Genomic DNA, 11827 nt, shown 5'->3' with positions numbered 1-11827 from the left:
CTCTGTATTTTCTGCTCAGTTCTGCTGTGAACCTGAAACTGCTCTAAAAAATAAAGTCTATTAATAATAAAAAAAAAAAAAGAATTACTATGTCCCAAATAAACACTGTGCTAAGCTCTGATAAATACAGTTGACAAGACAGGTCCTCCATCCTTGGGAAGCTCACAGTACAGTGGCAGAGGCAGTCTTAGAAACAAATTACAATACAGTACAATAAATGCTAATAAAGATCAGATTCTATAAAGGCAGATAGCTTTCTTTGAGACTGAAATTTGAGTTTTTGATTAGTTCCATTCAACATCTCTAAGCATTCTCAGCCTTACATTATAGGCAAACATCTAGGTCCCTTGGGAGCTGTTGAGATGGGATAGCCTAGACTAAAAATAGACTTACCATGTGACCCAGTAATCCCGCTCCTGGGCATATATCTGGAAGGAACCCTACTTCAAAATGACACCTGCACCTCAGTATTCATAGCAGCACTATTTACAATAGCCAAGACATGGAAACAGCCTAAATGCCTATCAGCAGATGACCGGATAAAGAAGTTGTGGTATATTTATACAATGGAATACTATTCAGCCATTAAAAATGACAACATAATGCCATTTGCAGCAATATGGATGTCCCTGGAGAATGTCATTCTAAGTGAAGTAAGCCAAATATAGAAAGAAAAATACCATATGAGATCGCTTATATGTGCAACCTGAAAAAACAAAAGAAGACAAATGAACTTAAATATAAAACAGAAACAGACTCATAGATATAGAGACATACAGACTTGTGGTTGCCAGTGGGGAGGCGGGTGGGAAGGAATAGACTGGGAGTTTGAGATTTGTAGATACTGAAAGGTATATATAGAATAGATAAACAAGTTTATGCTGTATAGCATAGGGAAATATATTAAAGATCTTGTAGCTCACGGTGAAAAAGAATATGAAAATGAATATATGTATATTCATGTATGACAAAAATTGTGCTGTCCACCAGAAATTGACACAACATTGTAAACTGACTATAACTCAATAAAAAAAAAGAAAGAAAAGTGGGGGGGGGGATGGAATAGCCTAGAGAAGCTTGCATTAGTACCTAGAGAAGCTTTCTAGACTTAGTCACCTAGACCTGTGTTCATTGTTTCAACAGAGTATATAATGTAATTCAGGTTTATGAAAGCCAGCGATTTCTCTTTTCTACCCTGTAGGTGTAGAGAATATCCAGGTGTGGCTACAATTCCACATCTGGTGGGCTGCCATGTATCATGGGCAAACTACTGGCAAAGGGCCCTCTCATTGCGTGCAGATTTACCAGCAACCTCCAAGGCTTCTCATCGTGCACATCACTCTCCCATCCTGGGCTGACGTCTGTTCCAACCTCTGTGAGGCTCTGCAGAACTTCTTCTCACTGGCCTGCAGCTTGGTAGGCCCCAGCCGCATGTCCCTCTTCAGCTTATACATGGTACAAAATCAGCATGAGTGCATCCTCCCCTTTGTGGTGAGTATATCTGTATTTGTTCATATTCTCCTGAAAGCAGACATGAGGTTTCTGGAGCAGCAGTTTCTTGAGAGATTTCTTACAGCAATAACTGTGCCCGTTCCCCATCTCCAATACCCCACAGGCACCACAATGAGAGCCTGATGTCATCCTATATATTGGGGGGGGATTACTGCAGAAGAGGAACCCCAAAATTACTAATACGGGAGTTTGAATCGGCCACATATTATCCCCTCCACTCCTGAGAGTGGAAGAAACCTTGGCATTTACAGTCTTTTGGAATGTAAGGAACTGACCTCTTCCGTCCCCCTTTGAAATGCAAACACAGGGAAATAAATCTCTTAAATTTCTTCAGAGGTCTCTGGCTATTTAATCACCCTTTAATTTCCAAGACTTGTCCTTTAACCCAGTTTGAGATTTTTTTTTCTCTCAGAAAGCCCTAACTGTGCAGCAACATTAAAATATTTTTTCTACAGTTGCACGCAGGACTCAAGTGAAACTCCTCGTAGGGTTTCAGAAAGCAAAGGCTGGGCCGGGGCCCAATGCTTTTGCAAAGCTCCCTCACATGTAGACAGCTGTTGCTTTTCTTCCTCAAACTAATGTAAATCTTCACTCTCCCCCTTTACCACGTTCAGAGTCACAGAGATGGGAAAGACTTCAGAGGTCCTGGTACATCCTCTTCCTGAAGCAGCCTTGCTGCTGGGATAGTCAGAAAGGACTTACAGAGAGCCAGACCTTTGATTCCTACCTAGTGTGCACGTGACCTCCTCCCTCATAGTGTCCATGGAAGCTGTGCGGAGGCCTGGACTCCCCGCATCCCATCCAACATAACAAGGTATCTCTCACCCCCACCTCCTTTTTAAGGTAATGTCGGAGGAGGCAGAGTGGAGGCCATGTGGGGAGTGGCAGTGAGGTAGGCACCTTTTTACCTCCAAGGCAGGGTGATGTCAGTGAAGTTCTAGTGAAAAGCTAGGACTGTTAGGACTTTTTTCCTACTGGAAATCCTGGTGGTAATAAAGCTTCCCTACTCCCAGGGTGTCAATGGGCCCCATATGAAAAACTTGAACTTCCATCCCCACCCAGAAGTAACAGCATACCCTCCCTCCTGGGATATAATCAGAAGTCAAATAGAGGCACACCCCGACCTGGGCATAATTATGTGGAAACCTTACTTCCCCCTCTGGCACAGTGTTAAACTAGGCCTGCTAAAGCGTAAGATTTAAACAAGATCCAGAGTCTTATAGCATAATACCCAAAATGTCTAGAATACAATTTAAAAAAAAACACTTATGATTATTAAGAACCAGGAAAATCTCAACTTGAATGAAAAGACAACACAGACACAGATGTTAGAATTACCTGAAAAGGATTTTGAAGCAGCCATCATAAAAATGCTCCAGCAAACAGTTATAAACATGCTTAGAACAAATGGAAAAATATAAGGTCTCATCAAAGAAATAGAAGTGTAAAGAAAAACAAAATAGAAATTTTAGAACTGAAAAATTAAAAACAAAAATCTTCCATGGATAGAATCAACTGCACAATGAAATTGACACCTTCTATAGTGGGCAACTTGGTGACAGTATCAAAATTTACACACCCTTTAACCTAGCAAGTCTGCTTTTAGAAATTTATCCTACAGATATGTTTTCATATGTGCAAAAATGATTTAAGGTTATTTGTTTCAGCATTGTTTGCAGTAGCAAAAGATTGGAAGTAACCTGCTATCAATCAAAAGGGAATTGGTTAAATAAACTTACGTTCCATCTCTTCATGGAATACTATGTAGCCATAAAAACCAATGCTTTTTATCTATTGAGTGAAATAATTGCCCAATATACTATGCAAAAAATCAAGAAGAGAGTATCATAATCTCTTCTATTTTGGTAAGAAGAAAGATAAAGTTTACTATTTATGTTTTCTTTCACATAAAGAAATACCTCTGGAAAGATACCTAAGAAACTAGTAATATCGATTGCCTCTAGGAACCTACCAGTTAGCTGAAGAATTAGAATAGAAAGGTGACTTTTTCTACATAACATGTAACCTCTGAATTTTGAATTCTGAATGCTTGCTGAATAAGAGGAGAAAAAATCAGAATGAAAGTTTGAGCAGGGAGGGTATAGCTCAAGTGGTAGAGCACATGCTTAGCATGCACAGGGTCTTGGGTTCAATCCCCAGTACCCCCTCTAAAAATAAGTAAATAAACTGAATTACCTCCCCCCACCAAAAAAATAAATAAAAATAAATTTTTTTTTTAAAAAATGAAATTTTGGAAGCTATAATACAGGTGAAAAGTAATCATTGATTTAACAGTCCCAAGAATGCTAAATCTCAAGTCAATACTGGGGAAACCCAAGGAAGAAAGCAGTTTAAACCACCTGGTTCTCAAAAGGCTTAGGATTGGCAAAATCAACTTGTAGAGGTAAGAATGAAGGACGAGCTAAAAGTAGAATGATGTTGAACTTCTGTTTAAAAAGAAACTTGACCTCTAGATCTCTCTTTTCTACTCCAAAAGCAACAGACTTATTCATCACCTTAGATGGAATATCTGAATATGCCCCATACCAATGGACCCCTAGAAATTTCACTGAAGTAGAAGGCTCCTGAATTTTAGTCCAGTTGGTTTCCTACCCTCTGGCATGCAAATGTCTTGCCAGTAAGTCTAAAGTAGTTGCTAAAGTAGTTTGCCCACTAGGTCCAATCACCATGTCATTAATGTAATAGACCAGTGTGATAGCGTATGGAAGGGAGCGGCAATCAAACTCCCTGTGAACTGAATTATGGAGAACTGGTATGCCCCTGAGGTAGGACAGTGAGGGTGTATTGCTGGCCTTGAAGCTGAAAGCAAACTGCTTCTGTGGGGTGCTATAGACAGGAATGGAGAAGCATTTTCCAGATCCACAACTGCATACCAGGTACTGGGAGATGTGTTAATTTGCTCAAGCAATGAAGCCACATCTGGTACAGCAACTGCAGTTGGAGTCACCACCTAGTGTAATAATCCACTGTCAGTCTCCAAGATCCTTCTGTCTTCTGCACAGGCCAGATAGGTGAGTTAAAGGGGGGTGTGGTAGAAATCACCACACCTGCATCTCTCAAGTCCTTGATGGTGGTACTGATTTCTGCAATTCCTCCAGGAAGGCACTGTTACTTTTATTATTTTCCCAAGTGGAGGCAGTTCTAGGAGCTTCCACTTGGCCTTTCCCACCGTAATTGCCCTCACTCCACGGGTCAGGAAACCAGTGTGGGGATTCTGCTAGCTGTTAGGTATGTCTATTCCAATTTTGCATTCTAAAACTGAGGAAATGGCCACAGGGTGCATTTGGGGAACAACTGGACCTGATCTAAACCTTCGTTGATTAGATCAGGGGTCTAAATCTGACCTCCATTAGCCCCCTACCCTGACTAGTGGGCAATAATGTTTGGGATCTCCTGGAATTAGTGTCAGTTCAGAGCCAGTGTCCCATAGACCCTGCAAGGTCTGATCATTCCCTTTTCCTCGATATATAGTTACCCTGGTAAAAGGCTGTAGGTCCCTTTGGGGAAGGCTGGGAGAAAGACTAACAGCGTAAATTTTTGGTAATGTACTGGGGTCCTTCCCCAAGGGAGCCCCACATCCCCTTCATTCAAGGTTTTCTGGGTCTGTAAGTTGGCTGAAGTCTGGGAACTGATTTAGGTCAACCAGAGCTTTCTAAAATGGGGAACTAATTAAACAAATATTAGATCTCACTTTTTCCTCCGTTTCTCTTAACATGTTTGTTTGTATTTTCTGTATCTTTGGCTCTCTGGGCTGTGTTCTATGGTACTTTTTTAGTTTTATTCCCCAGTTCAATAATTGTCTTTTTAGTGGTGTTTAATCTATCAGTTAACCCATTGAAGTTTTTTTAATTGCTATATTTTAATTTCTAGAAATTCTCTTTGATCATTTTCAAATCTTTCTGGTCCTTTTTTGATAGCTTTTTAATTCTTTGTTCATGGTTTTGATACCCTCTTTTATTTCTTTAAACATCTTAAAGATATATATATATGTAATATACATATGTTATTCAAATAATGTCAGAAATTTTAACTCGACACTTATTCAAAATACATATATGCTTAGGAAATGTAACATTGATCTAGAGTCTAATTAAATCAGATTACTTACTGAAAACAAGTTTTTGTGGAGGAGGGTGAGGAGAACCAGGAGGTTTACATGTTGTTTCCTTGACCTGACTGCAGACTAAGCCAAGCATCTCTTCTTTACTGGAGTGACTGATCCTGAGGTGTAGATTAGGTTGGACCTTATCAGTTCTAAAACGATTAACCATTTCTGGCAAAACATCACTCTTGAATAGAGAAGCTCCCAGTGCCTAGACTGACTAAGAAATGAAGATAATGTTTAAGAGCAATGCTGCTAGGGCTCCAATTTGCCTAAACTACCCCAAAGTAAAATTAAGCAGTCACAACTAAATGGAGTGGGGGAGGGTATAGCTCAGTGGTAGAGTGCATGCCTAACATACGTAAGGCCCTGGGTTCAATCCCCAGTACCTCTATCAAAGATAAATAAATAAGACCTAATTACCCCCCCCAAAAAATACAAAAAAAAATTTTTAATTGTGTTCAAAAAATGTCCCTCTCTAACTTTTGTAATATTCCTTGTTCTTAAGTTTACATTGTCTGATATTAATATAGTGACTCCAGCTTGCTTTTTGTTTGTATTTGCACAGGATATATTTCCCTATTCTTCCACTTTTAACCTGTGTCTTTAAATTAAAAATGAGTTATCCAATTTGAAAAAAACAAAAACTAACAGTCACAACTGAACGTTCCTTTGGGTGAGTAAATATGTAAAACACGTTCTTTCCTTTTTCTAGTAACTCCACATAATCAAAGCCTTTGACTGCAAATTTTCCTTCCTCTGGTCTAGTGCCTAAAACATAATAGGCATTCTGTAGATCTTGGTCAAATAAACAGATTTTCAGGGAGGCAAAAGTACTCCTGAGGAGTAATTGATCATGAAGTTAGACAGTTAATCTGAAACCTAGGTCACTAAAGATTTGCATCTTTGGTTGGTATTTTCTCTGCAGCAAGTGAAAGGGAACTTTGCGAGGCTGCAGGCCTGCATCTCAGAACTCCGCTTATTGCAAAGAGAAGGTTGTTTCAGACCACAAGGCATTTCTCTGCAGCTGGCAGTAGAGGATGGGCTCCAGCAGCTCAAACAGTACAGCAGACACGTGACCACGGGTGCAGCTCTGACCTACACTTCCCTGGAGGTAAGAGATGCTGCCCTCAGGACTCTAAGCCGTCTTCCCATCAGTCCATCTAGATCCTTCATTGTTAGTCATCCTTATCCTGTTCTCTGTTTGATACACATTGAAGGTCATGACAGATACTCCATTGGGTGCATGACTGACTCTGAGTTCTGATAACATCAGGCATCAAACAAATGAGTTTAAAGAATTATGCTTTCATTTGCATCCTTCTTCATCAATTAGAAGTGTCTAAGTACAAAAGAGAATTGCTTATATTTAATACTTGCCTTCCGGAGTTTCGAGTTCAACCTGGATCCTGGTTGAGCAAGGAGAGAAATCTACATGGAGGCACCACCGTGAGAAAACAGCATATAGGATCTCTGATACTTAGTGAGTGGAATTTAAGGACTCTATTTCCTTTGTTTCCTAGTGAAATCAAAGCACTTTAAGCAGGAGAAATACTGCAAGTGATTCATTCAACCCTAAAAATACTAAAATACACTGATGGCCTCTCACTGGTAACTTTCTGGGGTAGGCTCAGCCTGTTTGGAAGGGTCCTGTGATGGTCTGCCCACCAGACCTCTCCCACCAGAATCTGTCAAATGAAATTTGATTTGCAAGTTACGATCAAATCCTCTTCTTTGCCGTAAAGACAATAGCCACTACCACAGATTTCTGCAGGGTTTCTGTCCTTCACTCTGTACATCAGGAAAAGTAGCCATGTGATTCTTTGATTTATTTCCAGATTACTGTTCTGACTTCACAGCCTGGAAAAGAGGTGGTCAAACAATTGGAGGAAGGACTGAAAGATACAGACCTAGTCAGGGTCAGGAGGCTTCAGGTGGTTGAGATCACAAAGGGAGTCCTTGGCTGTATGGACTCAGCATCCCCTGTTGAAGAGCCCAGCAGCGATGGTAAGAATTAAAGGAAAAGGTAAAAAGAATGGCAGAGGTTTTAATGAGCAGTCTTTTACAGGTTAGGAAGATTATTTTCCATGGCATTTTTATGTCATGAAATGAAATGAAGCCAACATACTTCACTGTGGTTCAGACAGGTGTTTCTAGGTGTGAAGTGTTGAATTTTTTAATCATATTTTTAATTTCAGAAACAATGTATGTTCATGTAATATTATAGATATAAAAAAGTAAAAATTCCTTCCTCCTCTAATCACTTTTTTTTATTTAAATATAGTCAGTTGACAATGTTGTGTCAATTTCTGGTGGACAGCACAATGCTTCAGTCATACATGAATACACATGTATTCATTTTCATATTCTTTTTTACCTTAAGCTACTACAAGATATTGAATATAGTTCCCTGTGCTATAGAGTATAAACTTGTTTATCTGTTTAATGTATACCAGTCAGTGTCTGCAAATCTCGAACTCCCAATTTATCCCCTCCCACTCCCTTCTCCCCTGGTAACCATAATTTTGTTTTCTATCTCTGTGAGTCTGTTTGTGTTTTATATATAAGTTCATCTGTGTTTTTTTAATCGCTTTTAAGATATTGGGGTATCCCTCTTAATGTCCCATTAGACACAGAGACATTGAGAGAGCGATAAAGAGATAGAAGTATTTTAACAAGATCATGACATACATAATATTCTATAATCCTCTTTGTATGTTGGACAGCTGTCTGTGTTAGTATCTATAGACCTGTCTCATTTTCTGCTGGCTGCATGATCTTTTTTACTGTGTGGTTGGACCAGTTTCTTTATTTAATTGCTTATTGATGAACAGTTTGGTTTATTACATTTTCTAGTAAAACCAATGCTGTATGAACAGACTTCTCTGTAGGGCTGTCTTCACGGGCTTATGACCAGTGCAGTCACACGGGGCCTTGTATTCAGAAAGGCCCTATACTTAGGATTGAATGCTCTTTGGTTACTTTCTCGGAGTTCTTAATAATTTTATCTTTGAATTTGTGTTTTGTAAGGGAAGTTTGATGGAACAATGGAGCATGTGCCAGAGGATTATAGATTTGGTTTACATGTGCCCCGCCTCCTGTATCTTCCCCACTTCCTCAGAATAGGTTCTCAATCACCAGCTTCCCGGCCCTGAGGTCCCAAGCCTGCCTACCCCCACCCAGTGATCACTGGCACCCAAGTCCCTGCCAATAAATCCTACGTAAGTCATCAATAATCCTACACCTTCTAGAAGAGAAAATACTCAAACTGAGTCTTGAAGAACAAATAGGAACTAACCAACTGGAGGAAGAGGAAAAGGGCACTCAAAAAGGAGACCCAGAGGCATGAGAAAGCCAGATAAATCAACTTTCAGAGACATGCCCATGGTTCCCTATGACAGGAGCCTAGCAGCAAAAGTGAGGCTATAAAGGCAGGCAAGGGTTAGATCAAGAAAGGCCATCTATGCCCTAGTTCTAAGACATTTGGGTTGCATTCTAAAGCAATGGGAATTTATGAAAAGATTTTCATCACGAAGTCAAGTAGACATTCCCAAATTATGGAGTTTTAAAGGTTTCTTATCACTTAGATGTGACATCTAAAAGAAATGATACAAATGAACTTATTTACAAAACAGAAATAGACTCAGACATAGAAAACAAACTTACAGTCACCAATGGAGAAAAGGGAGAGGGGTAAATTTGGAATTTGGGATTAACAGATACACACTACTATATATAAAATAGACAAACTGTATAGCACAGGGAACTATATTCAATGTCTTGTAATAACCTATAATGGAAAAGAATCTGAAAAAGAATACATATGCATAACTGAATCACTTTGCTGCACACCTGAAATGTGAATCAACTATACTTCAATTTTTTTAAACTTTTTAAATAAACTCCTTAAAAATGTAATCAATAAAATAAAGGTTTTAATTTGTCCAACATTCAAGTTACAGATCACTCTCCAGCAGTTCCTTCTGGCCACATTGGCCTTCTCCAAGGTTCTGTACACGTGGAGGTGCCCACTATTCTTATACTATTGAAAACCTCACTCTTCCCTTCACCCCCTAATGATGTCAGGGGTTGGTAACCAACAATGTATTTCCCATCAGATTCTGACATGTGGATTGTTCCAGCATCATGGACCACTGACATTTTTCTGATGGGGGGGGGGGAGGGTCACCAGCCTTGCTGTTTGGTGTATGAGCTCTGTCACCTACTACATACACACTGCTTTCCTCAAATCAGTCTCCTCACTGACTATCCTTTTGTCTCTGTTCCTCCACTTGTACTCTTTTCCCCTGAATTCCCTCTTCTTTCCTTTGAATTCCTTCCGCTATCCTCTTCCAGCCAAACCCTCCCCATCCTTTAAGCCCTAATTCAGGTTTGTGACTACTGTATTGATTTTCCTCTCCTTAGAACAACCACATCGCTTGTGATCTGCGCTGCACAATTTAGTGCTTAATTATATACCATATAGAATTGTTCACCATTGCTTTACTGTGTAATCATTTTGTCTTCTCACCTAAACTGTAAGCTACTTGATATCTTTTCTATCTGCATTGAACATTTGGCACTAAGCCCTGGGATTACGAATTTGTCTTACTCACTTCTGTGTCCCACTGTATCCTAGATTTTCAATAGATATTTGTTGAATGAATTGATGACAGTGATACCTGTAGAGTCTGTTCCTGATCTGTCCAGCATCCCCTTTCTCTAGTAACACCTCTACTTTCCTGGTCCCAGCATGGTCCATAACCCAGGTGAAGCAGTCATAGCTCTCCAGGCCACCAATCAGAGTCCTTCCCAGTGGGTTCTCAAACTGAATCTGTGAGAGAGAGGCTCTTTTTATTTCTCTTTGGCCATGGATAAATCTGGCTGGACTATGTCCTTTTCTCCCTTCAGTGACTGTACCCAGAAAGTACTGTATCTTTAATGGCACAGAGCTCAGAGTACTTTGAGGGTACCTGCTGTCTTTATTTAAAATACTCAGAGGCTAGCACTGTTTATTATTGTATTATTTATTTTTATCTTGGTGGGGGGTTGTAATTAGATTTATTTATTTTTAGAGGAGGTACTGGGGATTGAACCCAGGACCTCGTGTATGCATGTGCTCTACCACTAGAGCTATACCCTTCCCCTCTGAGGCTAGCACTGTTTAGAAGAGCTTTACAATGCAGGAAACCAGCTTTCTATCTTGTGTCCCTGCTAATGATTCTTCCAGGAACTTCCTGTTTGCTTATAAATAATACATTATCCCATAAGTTGCTTGTAGTTCCTCTTTGTGGGTAAAGTGTGTGTATGGTTCATAGTTTGAAATCTTCCCAATTTGCCTCTGCTTTCCTCATGGTTAATTCCTTTATTCCATTAATGTTTTACTTTATCTGGTGTCCTTATCAAGAGATTAGCAAGAGCAACTTTTCTCATTCTCAGAAGGTTGAGGGCTCTGGAAGTTGGTTGCCTGAGCCTAAATCCCATTTCTATTACTTCCTACCTATGTCATTTCAGAGAAGGTACTTAGCCTGTCTAAGCCGTCTAAGCCTTAGTGATTAATTCCTGCCCCATGCAGTAGTTGTGGGGATTAAATGAGATCATGTATGTTAATTACTTAGTGTATAATAAATGCTTAGTGAAAGTTAGCTATCCTTAGTATTGATTTTTTTTTAATTTTTGTGTATGGATGGCTTAATATTTCTGAGATTTGTCATTAATGGCCAGGCCCCAAGTGGACTGTGAGTCACCTGAGGATAAGACTTTTACATCTTTGTGTCACCAGGATATATCATTCTGCTTGGCACATAGTAGATTCTTGAAAGAGTAAATAAATGAATGATTGGAAAAAATCAAATGATTTGTGAGAGATGGTGGTCACTCTCTCTAACATCAACTCAGATAGTTAGGGACATATCTCAAACACCTATAGCTTCCCTTCGTAGCCCATGGATATCATGAATTGATTCAAACACTTCTTGAATCTATTTTTAACTTTTTAACTATGGTGAGATGATCATCAATTAAATAAAAATTGTCTACATGCCACTTTTCAAAGAAGGAAACAGATTACAAGGAAATGTTGATATTACAGATCAGTTTAAAAAGGAATTATGAGAATATGTCCAGCTGGTCTAAATTCTGCCTTCTTTCGTTCAGCCCTGCACAGTGAGAACTAGTTATAAAGATGACTCG

General features: G+C 39.5%; 1 protein-coding gene across 1 annotated transcript in view; it reads left to right on the top strand.

Moving 5' to 3' along the window:
• Positions 1-452: 452 nt before the first annotated feature.
• Positions 453-11827, top strand: part of M1AP (meiosis 1 associated protein) — a 52192-nt gene continuing 40817 nt past the window's right edge. Inside the window, exons 1-3 of the mRNA XM_074341417.1 lie at positions 453-1491; positions 6564-6749; positions 7474-7642. Coding sequence (XP_074197518.1) covers positions 1252-1491; positions 6564-6749; positions 7474-7642 — 595 coding nt within the window. The 5' untranslated portion in view covers positions 453-1251. The remainder of the gene's footprint in view (positions 1492-6563; positions 6750-7473; positions 7643-11827) is intronic.

Source organism: Camelus bactrianus, chromosome 15, assembly GCF_048773025.1.
Source record: "Camelus bactrianus isolate YW-2024 breed Bactrian camel chromosome 15, ASM4877302v1, whole genome shotgun sequence".
Lineage (NCBI taxonomy): Eukaryota > Metazoa > Chordata > Mammalia > Artiodactyla > Camelidae > Camelus > Camelus bactrianus.
Note: the sequence above shows the minus strand (reverse complement) of the source record. Positions and strands in the feature narration are given on the sequence as shown.